At 42.0% G+C, this 15,314-nt stretch overlaps 1 protein-coding gene across 2 annotated transcripts; it reads left to right on the forward strand.

Moving 5' to 3' along the window:
- Positions 1 to 1,031: 1,031 nt before the first annotated feature.
- On the forward strand, positions 1,032 to 9,901 carry LOC101845423. 2 transcript variants are annotated; one of them, XM_005107286.3, is made up of 2 exons: positions 1,032 to 1,090; positions 4,235 to 9,901. In XM_005107286.3, exon 2 carries the CDS (start codon positions 4,673 to 4,675, stop codon positions 9,893 to 9,895), a length of 5,223 nt encoding a protein of 1,740 aa, XP_005107343.1. In that variant the 5' UTR covers positions 1,032 to 1,090; positions 4,235 to 4,672; the 3' UTR covers positions 9,896 to 9,901. The 2 variants fall into 2 exon arrangements, with proteins under 2 accessions (XP_005107343.1, XP_012942926.1); XM_013087472.2 differs by lacking the exon at positions 1,032 to 1,090 and adding an exon at positions 3,353 to 3,419.
- Positions 9,902 to 15,314: the final 5,413 nt, after the last annotated feature.

Consider the following 15,314-nt stretch of genomic DNA (forward strand, 5'->3'; position numbering starts at 1 on the left):
CTCCTAACTGCTGTCTTTCTGCCACACCCCTGATCTTCTGGTAGGAAAGATCTACACCTAGCCTTCTCGGACAAGGGCGAAAATCTCGGAGGGTCCGTGTGCAAGTTGTGCACGTTAAAGATCCCTTGGTGGTCTAAAAGCGATAAGAGTAGGCTTCGGCCGCCACGCGGGCAAAATTCAAAATTTCCTACCAACTGAAAATATTAAGTGTGTCCCGCGCGCTCATATGACCTTATGCAGTTGCGAACGCCGTAAAACACTTTACAAAAACAAACAAGAAAAGCAAATGTCGGATAGTGATACAGTAGCCTACTGAATAAGGTTGAGTTTGTGGAGGGTGCGCTGATGTGACTACCCAACGACGATCCATGATTATAGGCCTACGACCGTAAAACTGTGGAACACGTTATAGAGGGGATCTCTCTCTCTCTCTCTCTCTCTCTCTCTCTCTCTCTCTCTCTCGCCCCCTCTCTCTCTCTCTCTCTAGCTCTTGGCATAATCATACCAGTCTACTATAAGCTAGCCTGCTATCTGTTCAATGCTAATAATGACATCTGGTCTATCTAAAAATTCTTATAGGCCTATAATACAACGTTGTGCTCTTTCATTTTTTACGAGCCAAAGAGGCATAAAGATAAAGTCTTTCAACCACACGATCTTTACTCAATTATTTTGCTCATCTCAGAATTAATATTTTTAGCGTGTGTTTAAACATTTTCTTATTGCGTGTGAAAACTATCTCATTTGTTGAAGTAAATATATAGTTTATTATACTATTTGGGGTTGGGGGAGAGAAATTGGCATAATTCCGAACATTATATTTGAAAATATCTAAGCAGACTTTCCTTTAAGGTCAAAAGGTTAATTAAAACAAGGTAAGGTCCTTTTCTTTGAGGCGAAAAGTAACTTATAAAAACAACGAAGTCAATGGGCCACAGAATTCTACACTTAGTGTAGAATTCTGTGCAATGGGCTAAGAAGTCTGGATAGTCAGCGAACGAAAATTAAACTTTGCAAGTAGCAAAAGAAGAGCTCGCGCAACTCTGAGATGCATGAAAAGGAAAATTTTCTGTGTTTATCAAGAAGTCAGGTTCTGTCATAGAGTGACATAATATGTATAGATCTAATTTATTTTGTTATAAATAAGTATTAAAATAGATCTAGATCTAGGTCTATTTTTATGTATTGATGCAGATGATTCACCATAAAACTGTATGCGCACAGTATGAAATGTCTTTATATAACACTAACTAACAGTTACTCAGTTAACAGGTGACTGAGGCTGAGGTGATACAGCCTTGTTAGACCAACATATTTGTACAGTACTGTACATAGCCTAGATGATAGATCTAGATTAGATCTAGAATATTTATAATATAACGAGGTAATTCTAAAGCTATCTGACTGATCTAAATAAACATTTAGTTGACCTGGCGATTTAAAGTAAAAATTAAAGGGGGCTACCCAGTTTGCCACAGGCCCAGTTTAATTGTCACTGGTCTGGTCCAGTCCACTTTGTCATAATTACAGCACTTTAACACTGTAGTTGTAACTGTCTATTTCTCCGAACGTTCGGGAAAATAAACTTGAACTCTATTTCTCCGAACGGTTTCCGTTCTCGAGATTTGATGATAATAATTTATTGTGAAAGGAGTGGCCGGTGTGTGTGTGTGTGTGTGTGTGTGTGTGTATTTTAAAGTAGTTTATATAATTTCTAGTATTGAGCTGATAATGGTAGCCTACTGGTTAGGAGCGGAGCTGCCGTCTTAGAGAATTTATAATGAGTTAGATCTCTATTTTATAATAATTTGATAAGCGCTGAATAAAACAGTCTTAAAACTTAATTTAGAAATACTTTCACTCCCTCATAAACTGATGCACTGCCTTGGGGATTAAACTGCAGTATTGTTTGCTGTAGATTGCACACATAATGAAGCCACTAAAACTGTCGCAAATCAGTTCAAGAAAATTTCAAACCTAACTAGATCTAAATAATAATAATAATGAAGATCATTTCTATGGCGCCCCTTTCCGTGTGAACACAGCTCTAGGCGTTTTACATAAAATGCATGTACGAACAATATTCAAGTACGCTATACTAACACAAAAATACACACTCGTACACACAAACACACACACAACGCACACACAAACACACCTATATACACACTCATGAACACATAACATGCACACATGTGCACACACATGTACCCCAAACACACACACACACACACATGCGCACGCACACACACACACACATCTACTTGCTTATCACACGCGCATGCTTACACTACATTATCACGAAATGAGCAAAAAATAATATATTATATATATATCACAATGCCATTCAATTCACAAAATACATAAAAATGGATACAACATAGTCATTATTGTATTGAACATGAATCTACTGACATAAAAAGTATGTCATTAAATGTGTCTTTAAAGATTTTTTAAATTTAGACTCAGGAGATGTTCTCATGTCTCAAGGGTTGGGGAAGAGAGTTCCATACTGACGGAGCAAGGTGGGCGAACGATCTTTCAGCTAATTTTTTACCCCCTATTCTAGGAACTCTTCAAAGATACTGATCGCCTGATCTTTATTCTTAATGATCTAGATGGAACATAAATCTGGATGAGATCTCTAAGATATATGAGGGGGCTTTGTTATTGACACATTTATGACATAACATTGCAATTTTATATATATATATATATTATCTGACACGGTAAGCCAATGCAACATTCTTAACATAGGAGTAATGTGGTCCCTCTTCTTTTTCTTTAGTACAAGCCTAGCAGCATGATTTTGAAAACGTTGTGACTTGTGAAGAGTGGTATTTGATGTGTTAGCTAGTAAAGCATTGCAATAATCGATGCGTGAAAACAAGATAGATGACACGAGCGTTTTCAACGAGTGCTCATTCAAAAACATAGTCGACGCAATTCACAAAATAAAACGGTAACATGAATTTTAATTGATATGATGTTCCATTGACAATTTTGAATCAAAATACACTCCCAGATATTTTGTTTTTGTATTAAGTAAAGTACAGTTTTTCATTTTCAGTACACAATGATCAATGTCTACGGGATGGCTTTTCTTTGGGTTACATATAAAAGAATTTCAGTTTTATTTTCATTAAGCTGGAGCTTATTTTCAACCATCCACTTTTTAATGTCATCAATGCACAGACCCATGGTAGTAAGCAAGGTTTTAACATCTGATGGTGGAACAGATATAACTGTGTATCGTCTGCGTACATGTGATAATTCATATTGTGCTTTCTGATCACAGCTCCAAGCGGCTGTGTACGTATACAAGATTGGACCCTTGAACCTTGAGGCACTCCAAAGTCTAGCTTAAAAATTGACGAAAGAGAGTCGTGTACAACCACAGATTGTGTATGGCCAATCAGGTAAACCTGAACCAGTCAAGAACCCTGCCAGACAGGCCAAACGTGTTGAACAATCGTTCAATAAGAATAGTGTGATCTATAGTGTCAAAGGCAGCACTAAGATCAAGAAGAGAAAGAATTGATATTTTGTTCTCATCCGCCTCACACAAGAGGTCGTTATATTTTCAATATAAGCGCAGTTTCTATGTTATGAAATTGCCGATAGGCAGATTGATATTCATATAAATTGTTTTCTTTTAAATGATTCTTCAATTGAATCAAAACAACTTTCTCCATGATTTTTGATGAAAAGGGAAGGTTGGAGACAGGTCTGAAATTCTTGTGCTCCTCCGGGGAAAGATTTGATCTTTTGAGAAGGGGAATAACTAAAGCATGCTTAAAAAGTGATGGTACTACTCCAGACTGAAGAGACTTATTAATGATGGAAGTTATAACTGCAAAATACCAAATTGGGTTAAAATAGGGCGGCCCCCCCCTTTACCCCCGAGATTTTATTTTTACTTTATTTTTTTTCCTCTACTCTCTCATTTCATTAAAATTTAAAATAATATATATGGTCATCCCTAATTTGGTCTCTCTTTGATGCATTTTCTGATGATATAGCTGCTTGATTGTAAACACGTTACTGAATTCAAATTTCTTAGCGACGGTTTCGATGGTAAGGGTGTGAGAGACAACACAAGGTAAAGTAGGCTACAATGAATTAAATTGTAAAATCAAAATTAGAATTTTGGTTTTGATATTATATTCACAGCTTCATTAAGATCAGCATAATAATTTATCATAGTTTTTGTTTTTTTTGTTTTGACTTTCAGGAAAAGAAATCATCCATCATTTGGCAGTCTCTCGTCCGACGAAGCTCAGCACAAACATGATATTGAGTAGGCAGCTTCTTCATCCTCTTGTTCCATGTGTCCTCTATGAGATATAAAAATATGAGAAGAGAACAGGAGATGTCAGGGCAGGAATGCTGAACTGTTGAATTTTTCTCCTCTGTGTGTTTATTGAGCTTGAAAGTTCTTATTCAGTGTCGGGAACTTATGTTTGGTCTTGTCATCAGTCATACCTACAAACACTATTCCCCTTTCTAAATTTGTCGGGAATTCTTTGTTTAAAATAGCAAATAACGACTGTGGAATTAAGGGTGGATGGTGTGTCAGATGAAGGATGATGAAGGGAGCTGAGTTGACATTTATGACACAAGTCATAAGTGTTGCCAGTCAAAGTGTTATCTAGAAGACACTGCTGGAGTTATGGCAACCAATAGCTCTCTGAGAACTGCCGACGGGAGAGAGTGGGCAGACGAAAATCTCAAGGGGGTTGTAAAATCTGAGGTCATTCATGCCGATAATGTGATCTTGTCAGACTGTAGGGCAAGTGATGGTGAAAATGTTAGGGACCAAGGTTTGAATGTGAGTCACAAGGAACCAGAGGGCCGTGTGATGCGAGGTAGGAGAAAAGCTCAAAAAATGGATGTTGTGTCGAATGATGAACAGCAGCCGATGAGGACTGGAGCGAGGAAGTCTCTTCAGGTTGGCGGGGATAGCGCTGTGGAAGAAAGCGATGAAAAGGATGGAAATAAAAGCTCAAAGGGAAGGAGGAAGAGGAAGGACGTCAGAAAAGTGCCTGCTGTTAGAAAGTCTTCATCTGGCACACAGAAGCTGAAACAAGTGCAACAAAAAATTATCGAAGAAACAGATGAGAAACCCGACAAGCAAGAGGTCAAGTCAGATGGAGACCATGTTTGCTCTATTTGCAGTCGAAAATTTCGAAGTAAAAATTTGTTGAACAGGCACCTGAGAACATCTACTCATACTTATGATAAAAGTGGAAAGAAAGAGCATCGTTGTGAGATCTGCGATAAAACGTTTCGCTATCCATCCCTTCTGGCGCTGCATCGTGTTCAACACGAGGAGAAGAAACCTCACCAGTGTGAGCTCTGTGACAAGTCATTTGCCCGAGACACGTATCTACGCATGCACATGCTCTCTCACACTGGTGAGCGTCTGTACAAATGCACCGAATGTGACAAGACCTTCAACGACTCCACGCGATTTAAAGATCACAAACGTATGCACACGGGGGAGCGTGCTTACAAGTGTGATTTGTGTGGGGAGGAGTTTTTCTTCAAGCAGAATCTGAAGTATCACAGACTGTCGCACACAGGTGAACGGGCGTTCAAGTGTGATTTTGCCGGTTGTACTAGCAAGTTTAAAACGAAAGATGACTTGAAGAAACATCAGCGGACACACTCAACGGACAGACCATGGAGGTGTGACAAGTGTGGAAAGGCTTATTCGGAGAAACGTTACCTCCTGAGGCATATGAGAAAACATACGGGTGAGCGTCCGTACAAGTGTGAGATCTGTGGTGCGGCGTATGCTCTCCGGAACGGTCTGCTCACCCATCGGATGACTCACTCGGAGGAGCGCCCATTCCAGTGCAGTTTTTGCAGCAAACAATTCAAGTACAAGAACTGTCTGAATGCTCATCTTGAGACGCATACGTCGGCCAGGCCTCATAAGTGTGAGACGTGTGGTGTCACTTACAAAAGCCGGACAGCATTGCTTCATCACCGTAGAAATCACACGGGGAAGCAGTTGTACAGATGTAACATTTGTGACCAGGGCATCAACACCAAAGATAACTACCTCTCCCACATGGCCAAACACACTGGCGAGAAACCTTTCACGTGTGAAACATGCGGTAAGACATTTCGATCGGTTCGCTCTTTCCGAGAGCACCGCGTCGTGCACTCTGCAGGAAAACAGCACGTTTGTGATGTGTGCGGTAAGCAGTATGTGTTCCTGTGTCAGCTCAAGAAGCACAAGCTGATCCACAGAGAAGAGCGGCCGTTCGCCTGCCACTGTGGGAAGGCATTCAAGACAAAGAGCAACCTTGTCTGCCATGAGAAGAGGCAGCATCGGGGGAGCTCAATGTTCACCTGCAGTCAGTGTGGCCAGAACTTTGCGCAACAGGAGGCCTTGACCTTGCATGTTGCCAGCCACGGAGACCTGCCAAATCACACGTGTGACATTTGCTGCGCTGCATTTATGAGCGCCGAGTCTCTGCGCCGACATCGGAACAAACATCGTAAGGTGGTGCCCTGCTTGGACAGCATACCCCAGGTTGACTTGACCCAGCAGCAACAAAATCAGCAGCCCGAAATGTATCAGCCTCAGCAGCACTCTCATCAACAGCAGCAGCAGCAACATGCATATCAGCAGGTCTGTCAGCTACATCACACGCAGCTTCATCATGATAATTACTCGCAGCCTCAACAGCATCTCTGTACCAACTCTGGAGTGAGTTCATTTCCTTCCACTAGCTCAGACGTAAATCTTGTGGAGAAACCCCCAATGATTTCCTCGTCAGCTGTTGTGTCGGAGCTACCGTCCAATGCTACTTTTCCCAGGGATATTACAGTACCTCAGTATTCATCGACAGCCAAGTCTTCTATACTGAACGGCCCCCTTCATCTTCCTCACACCTCTGTCCCCATGAACTCCACATCGTCAGAGACTGAGGCAAATGGAAGTCTTGTCGCAACGTTGAACAATTCTTTCGCGTCTGAAGCCACCCAGCTTCCTCGTACGTCCCTCTTACCTTGTGATTCCATCTCGAGACCGGCCCAAACTCCTGGCGTGACGCAGTTGTCGGTTTCCTCACAAGAGTCATTGAGTGTTCAAGACGGCCATCTACCCGCTGCCCAACTCTTGGTTCCCCCTGTGTCTCTTCCTACCACGATGGATTATGACGATTCTGGTTTTTTGCTCCGACCAGGCAGTTCAGAGTCTGCACCCAGTTCACATTCTTGTGCCATTTTTCCCAGATCTGCAGCCAAAAACTCCCATCTCAATGAAGCTCCTGTCAGCCAGACATCTGCAGTAGCAGCAGCTCCTTCGCCAAGCACCCCACTGCCTTCTTTTGCTTCTCACTTTGTGGTAGGGGCAGGTTTGGAGCACAAAGCGTCTGGCTCATCCTCCAACCAAGGTGTGAGCTGGAACATGAAGCAGAATGTTTGTAGTACTACAGCAAGGGTCAGTAATTGCGGTACACCGATGAACCAGTGTCGTGACATGTTGGAGGGAAACAACGGTATGACCGACCTGAAAGGAAATCAAGAAGCATTGTTTGAGACCAGTCAGGGCTTGGATACGGAGCAACAGCAGGGTAGGACTCTCCAGGTGTCAGGTCTAGCTTCCTCTGCTGGACAGCAAAGTGGGACATTTCAGGAGACAAAACAAGTCTCAAATGTAGTACTGAACCAGGACTGTGATAGAGTGCAATACCAAGACTCAAATACAGCTGTGAACGATGTTTTAAATGTTGTACAGAACCATGGGCACACAACTCTGAATCAAAAACAGAACTCTACTACAAGTAAGATTGGCAGGTCTCCTCCTGTTCCGGTCCACAGAGTGTCTTTAGATCAAGGTCACAGCTCCCATACGGAGCCCTGTGTTACTTCTCATCCTAATACTGACGTCAGCCACAGTAAGGATGGCACAGAAGCAAACCTGGTTTTCATAAATCTTGACAACTCGTCTCAAAATCTGTGTAGGTCCAACGGTGACAAGATGGGAGGTGGAGACATTCCTCGGGTGTCAGAGAGACAACAGCCAGTACAAGCCTGTGGGGAGGACCACGTTGACATCGCTGTGTCCCAGCCCCCCGCCGGCTCACACAGTGCTTCTAGCTCTGACACAGGCCTTCATATATTGCCTGAAACAGCTTATTATGTCAACAGTACAGAGTTCCCTGGTGCCACCCATACACCACTCAATCAATACCCTGCTGAGTACATGACTCCCTCTGGTCAGCCCCAGAACGAACCAATCGTGCTGCAAGTTGGAAGTAAGTCACATGGACTTGGTGTATCCAATTATGAAGGAGATACGATTGTGCGGAAAGACACGTATATTGACAAAAGTATATTCAGACCAAATGAGAGCGGCCAAGTTATCAATGTGACTGAAAATGAAAAGACATTCCTGCTGCTCTCAGAGAGGGAAAAACAATTAACCACCACAGATGAGAATGTAACAGATAGGAGTGGTGACAGTTTGAAAGATGTAAGCAATTCCGTGATGATAACAGACAGTGTGAGGAATGTAGCTTGCAGTCCTGCGACAGTGGATGACAAAAGCTCCAATATGAACCCCACTGAAGTCTCACTGATGAGCCGCACAACTGTGCCTGTCGATTCTTCCAGTGACGACACAATGGTTCTTTGTCTGGATGACCCTGCGTCCTCACTCGGTGCTTCAGAGACTTCAGCAGAGAGAGCTGCCACCGTCTTGGTCCAGTTGGCAGAGTCGACTCTGAGACGGAAATATAAGTGCCGATTCTGTGACCGCGGCTTCAACAAACAGATGTACCTCAACGACCATGAGAGACAGCACCTACTGGGAGCGTCGCACAGCTGTGATGTTTGTGGAGAGGCTTTCTACAGTCTCTCAGATCTCAATTTCCACATGCAGGAGCACAACGAACAAGAGGATGAAATGGACGATGAACTAGAAGAACTGAACGCCGAACCAGCGTCAGTGACGTCGGGGAAGGGAGGGAGGAAAGGTGGGCAGAAAGACGGTGATTCTCGCCCAAGGCCTTTTAAATGTGGAGTTTGCGGTAAAGCGTACTTTGAGAGAACCAACCTACGACGTCACAAAAGGACACACACGGGAGAAAAACCGTACAAGTGTGACGTATGTGGGTGTGCTTTTGCCCTGAGGAACTCCCTCAAAGCTCATTTGCTCACACACACTGAGGAGAGGCCGTTCCAGTGCGGTATTTGCGGCAAAACATTCAAGTCTGAGTGGTGTTTGAAGAATCACTTTAAGACCCACACCTCAGAACGCCCCTACAAGTGCGAGATCTGTGGGATGACCTTCAAGTACAGCACGGGACTGAACCAACACAGAGCCACCCACGGGGAAGAGATGTTGTTTATGTGCAGCGTGTGTGGCGAGGGATTTAACGTGCAGTATAAACTCACATCACACATGATAATACACTCGGGAGAGCGACCTCACAAATGCGAGACGTGCGGGAAAGCGTTCAAGACCAAAGGCAGTCTCAACTTGCATCGGAAACTTCACACGGGTGAGAAACCTCACAAGTGTGATATATGTGGCTACGCGTCTCCTTTTATTGGACGACTGAATGCGCATAAAGCCACTCATGCTACCGGGCGACAGTGGTCGTGTTTTTGCGGCAAATCGTTCAAGAACAAAAAGACTCTTGTGATGCACCAGCACCGACAGCATCCTGGGCAAATGCAGTTCAAGTGCGAGGCGTGTGGGGATCGGTTCGCCTCGGTGGAGGACCTGTCAATACACACAGCCCAACACACCAATGAGGTGGCACATCGCTGTCAAGTGTGTGACGCTCCATTCAAGACCCTTCAGCTCCTCCACCGACATCAGAAAGGTCATAGGCCAACCAATTTGTATAAAAGCGCTTCTGTGAAGTGAAAGTTTCATTATTCTCATTGCTACAGTTTGTTAATTCATGATCGTAACTCTTTATCGGTCGTATTGGACACATGAATCTCACAACACTCTACATGTTATGGCGTGGGTGGCCTAGTCGTTAGGCTCTCGGACTCGCAACCGTAAGGTCATGGGTTCGAATCCCGTCAGGGGCCCGACGTTGTGTCCTTGGGAAAGGCACTTTGCACAAATTTTCCTCACTTCACCCAGGTAGAAATGGGTACCCGGCTATAGACAGTGAAAAGATCTTGTCAGTTTGATAGTGTTTGAGTGTGTGAAATCCGCAGCTTGCACTGTATGCTTCCTCGGAACCTGAGAATGTTTCTGAGTGTTCTCAGAGGGTCTGCTGGGGTATTAATAGTTGTAAAGCGCATAGAGCATGCTCTTGAGTATGGATATGCGCTATATAAATGCAGTTATTATTATTATTATGTCTTGAACAGTATTATTTGGACTGTAAATTCAAAAGACTCAAACATTGCGGACTCTGACTTTTTAAAGAAAGTTATGCCCTGTTACAGACATAACTCATGATGTTAACATTCAACAAAGTAGTTCCATCTCAGCTTTTTTCTGGCTGAAACTGATAAGCCTAGATCTAGAATAATAGTTCATCCTAGACACTGAACTCACATTACTGACAACCTCCCTGCCAGATATTTCAAGTTTCAAATAATTTGCTTTTCCTAGAATGTAACCCTCCCATCTGTGCCAAATGAGCAGAATTGATTTATATAATCATTTCATGCCAGAATGTTTGGTCACCCTTCAGGACACTGGGCAAATCTTTGCCCTCATGTCTCTTGATGTGTATGCCTTAGGAAGCAATATATCTTTTAATCTTGTTATTTTTTATTTATGTATTATTTGTTATTTATTTATTTATTTATTTACAGTGGAAACCTGATATAACAGGGATGGTGGGAGAAGAGAAAATGTCCTGTTATATCCGATCCCTGTTAAATCAGAAATGCAAGGAATGTAAGCATTTGTGGACTAATCCAGCTGTACTTATTCATGGGTAGTTTCCCTTGCCACAAGTACCCACAAACAGGGGTTTTGGCGCAAACTTTCTCCTTGCCTCCTTAAACCACATCAGAAGAGCTTGGTCCACAGCATCTGCATCAGGTAGTCTCATCTTCTTTCGATCCAGAACAAAGTTTCCATTGGAGTATGCTGCCACTATTTTCTCTCTATTCTTGATAATGATGTGAATCGACCCTTGTGGAATGTCGAACTGACGACAAATTTCTGCCAGTGGAGCTTGCTTTTAGTCAACAGCCTGGGTTATTTCGTGTATTTTTGTCAATTGAAAGGCATTTTCTCTTGCACTTGACATCGTTGATGGCCATAATGAAAGAAGTAGGCTTAGATCTACATAACTTCTCTCTCTCTCTCTCTCTCTCTCTCTCTCTCTCTTACTTATTACACACATTGTTAACGAGCGTTTGTCCCTGCTACCGTTTGGGCTCCAATTAGGTCCTGTTATTGCCGATAACTTTTGATAGAGACAAAGAGTAGGAAAAAACGGGAATTTAAAAAATCTGTGTTTATTACCGGATCCCTGTTATTACCGGGCCTGTTATATATATATGGTTTTCACTATTTATTTTTATATTTATTATTTTATTATTAAAATATTTTTTTTTGGGGGGGGAGGGTAAGAAACTGTCTCATGATGAAATGGTATGAGGAAAAATCTTTTTGTGTGTGCCAGAGTGATAGTATATATATACAGTATTTTTATATATGTCTTTCAATACTTTCAATCATATTTACTGAATAATTCAGTGTCAGTTTGATTGTGTGTCCCCCTGCATCTCTTCACATCGACTCCTCCTATTCGGACACACGGTACCTCTACCCCCCGGGGCGGTGCTATTGACTGAAGTGTCTTTAGGCCATTCCCAAAGGGGGAACATAAAATGCTCTTATGCACAGTAAAATTGTAAATGGGCTGATTCATCAATGTCATGCTCATAACTGTGCCTGTGCACACTTTGTGCTGTTGAAGCTAGAGAGGTGAGCAGAGTAAGCTTGATCCCCTGTATGAACTTCTCTGTTGACATCCACCCCTTGGCGCTCATATGACCTTATGCAGTTGCGCAGTAAAAACTCTACTAAAACTAAACTAAGAACATGATGCCTCTTCAAAGATGTAGTCAGCTGCTAATATTTGCCAGTGGATGGCACCTTTGTCGCAGAGAAAGAGGGAGTCACAAGAACTGTGCTGGCAGCATCGCAGAATACTCCAGGCAGCGAATGCAGCACTAGCAGTCCGAGCCCCTGCTGCCCTAGCTGCGCGCACCGCCCAGGGTGTACGCCCTCAACCCTCTGTTCCAGTGTTACACTTACAGTACTGAAGGCTCATATTCGTGACCTTAGTGCTTTCTCGTCGTATCTCCATTTTTGAAAATGTGACTTCTTCTTAAGCTCACTCTTTGTTATGAACTGTTTTCACTGATATTAAAAATGGAGATACGACAAGAAAGCACTGAGGTCGCTATATATAGTGAAGAACCCTCAAGTACCGCACCAGTGTAGAATGCTGAAACCATGGTATATTTTTTAAAAATTACAAAAACCTTCCGAGCCCAAGAAACATGCTTTAAAAATTCACTGAGGTTCATCAACCATTCAGCTATCACATCGAGTGACTTTCTTTGGTAAATTTACTTTAGTGCCGTGGCTCTGTCCGTTGTTTATGTTTAGTGTACCTGGTCAAGTCAGAGACTTTAATATAATCGTCAGCGGTCATGAGCGTATACTACGGTCTGGTGACTTAAGTCCCCAACGGTACTTAAAGTGTTGTTAAAGCGTTCTTGAGAAATCTCCAGCTAAAAAGAGACATGCACAGAGAGGTGATATGTACCTCTTCCTCCTCCTCCTGTGGCAGGCTTTACGATAGCACAACGCATTGGTATATTTTCCCGTAACGTTGTGATGTCGATGGCCTAGTGGTTAGGTTCTCAGACTGGCAAACGTAAGGCCATGGGTTCGAATCCGATTATGAGCCCGACATGTGTCCTTGGGAAAGGCACTTTACATGAATTTTCTTCACTTTACCCAGATGGGAATGAGTACCCAGCTGTAGACAGTGGAAAATCTTGTCAGTTTGTTAGTGTTTGAGTGCTTATTCAGCATCTTGCACAGTACGCTTCCCGGGAAGCTGAGAATGTTTCTGAGTGCTCTATGGTCTGCTGGGTAATGATACATGTATAGTGTAAGGCGCATTGAGCTTGCTGCTGAGCAGGAATGTGCCTACAAATGCTATATATTTATTATTATTGTTATTATATTAGGTATGATTTCAATTTTCAGTGTAGGATTTGTTAAAAAAGACAATGTGCCTGTATACATGAACAATAATACCTTTTTTTTTTTGGGTAAGTGTTTTACAGAGCTCGCAACTGCATAAGGTCATATGAGCGCGCGGGACACATGAAACATTTTCAGTTAGTAGGAAATTTTCAATTTTGCCCGGGTGGCGGCCGACTTGAACACGAGACCTTCGAGATTTTTCGCCGTTGTCCGAGAAAGCTAGGTGTAGATCTTTCGTACCAGAAGATCAGGGGTGTGGCTGAAAGACAGCTGTAAGGAGAGGCGAAAACCTTAACCTCTTGGCCTCAAGAGCCACTTAATACCTATGTTGTTAGATTTAATCTTCTTTGCCATATCGACAGACCGAAGGGCTAGAACCCAAATGGCCGCTTGATTGGAAAAGTAAAAGTTAGATTTAATCATGATGAAAGCGTATAACACCATCAATGTATACTTCGGGGCAAGGGATGATGGCGAAAAAGTTGTACAGAACGTCACTGAAGTAGCCTAGTAGGTCATGGCGCACTCCACACCGTTGATGGTTTTTTAAAGTTTTTATGTTAACAACTGCAACTTCTTGCGCATTTGTGTGAATCACCTTTCTGTCTGTAAAAATTTTTTTTTTTCAAATTGAGCCATTATCATATAAAAATATTAGGCCTATATTGTACATAACATATTATTATATTATTATTGTTGTTATGCATAACTTACAGAAATGAATTGTACCGGTATGTTGAATTGTGACTTTGGATTAAAAAACCCAGAATAATATACCTCATTACTTGTGATTTTTTCGTACAACAGTGTGTAGTTCTTTTTTTTGGGGGGGGTGTTTTTTTTCATTTCTCATTACATACTACATGTACAGTCGAACTTCCTCTAACAGTCACCTGTATTTATAAGTATAAGACAATCATCTGTACAAAGAGCCATTTCTCATCACTCGCCCCTTACAGTTTGTTTTTTAACATTACAATTACAATGACACTGTGTAAGTGTAAGATATCCTGCTGCCTAAGACCACCACTTTTTCTCCTCCTCAATGTGTGGCAGTTTGAGACAGCTTGGACTATATATATACATGTAGTTGACTGGCCTACCTCCTGGAACAGTTATTATCTGTCCCTGTGGTTTTATGCATCCCGCATAATTTAGCAAAATTTGATCTTTTTTTGCATAAAATTTCTGATTATTTTCCTTCATCATTCTTTGTTAAAATTAACAGAATCACATAATTTAACATTTTTGGGCTCAGTTTGCATAATTTCATAATTTTTCTTGCTTAAAACGACGGGGACAGTATATTATATTAAATTTTATAGGTCTCGAGGCATCGGCAGACCACTGTGCTTCTCATTGGACACTTCACTAACCTGAGAGAGAATTAATTATAGGCAGCAGACAGGGATAGGTGACTTGTTGAACAGGAACACTCATTGATGGGCGAACACAATTTTCACTCACTCTTGTTCACTCTCATTCTCATACTTGTGTATGTTCCTCACTACAACCCCCGTAGAGAGAAAACTGGCATAATGTAGCCTATCAGGTCATGCCTATTTTACCTACATGAATTTACTAAAGAAATTGGCTGCAAATGTTTTTTTTTTTCTTCTTTTAAAATTAAATGTAGGTGTTTTTACACTTTCAACACAATTTAGATCATGTAGTATTTAGGAGGCAGGCTTCCGATTCTGTCTATCAGTGTCAGGGCCGACCCAGGCTAAGAGGAATACAACATCCCAGCAGAAAGACTGAGATGCTCGATAAAAATTTGTCCCTTTTGTAAATTGATGAACTCAGGTCTCCTGCATGCGACAATGAGGTCCCTAACACTAACAACTACACCACAGATGCCAGTTCAACAAACGTTTCTTGTTTGCAGACAAGATCGAAATGGTAAACTTGGGAAGAGAAAGAGTTTCTTCAGTATGCATACATCTGGTGCTTTGGTGCAATTTTTTTTAAAGGAAGGTAGCAAAGGATGATAATAAATAATAATAGAGTGATGAAAGAAGCAAACCACACCAGTGTCCAAAAACCACTCATCCTGTCTTATGAACTGTATATTAATATT

The sequence above is a fragment of the Aplysia californica genome, unplaced genomic scaffold (assembly GCF_000002075.1).
Source record: "Aplysia californica isolate F4 #8 unplaced genomic scaffold, AplCal3.0 scaffold00590, whole genome shotgun sequence".
Lineage (NCBI taxonomy): Eukaryota > Metazoa > Mollusca > Gastropoda > Aplysiida > Aplysiidae > Aplysia > Aplysia californica.

What these genes read in the sequence shown, in the direction of transcription:
- LOC101845423 (XM_005107286.3), top strand. Translation starts at nt 4,673, where the DNA reads ATGGCAACCAATAGCTCTCTGAGAACTGCCGACGGGAGAGAGTGGGCA.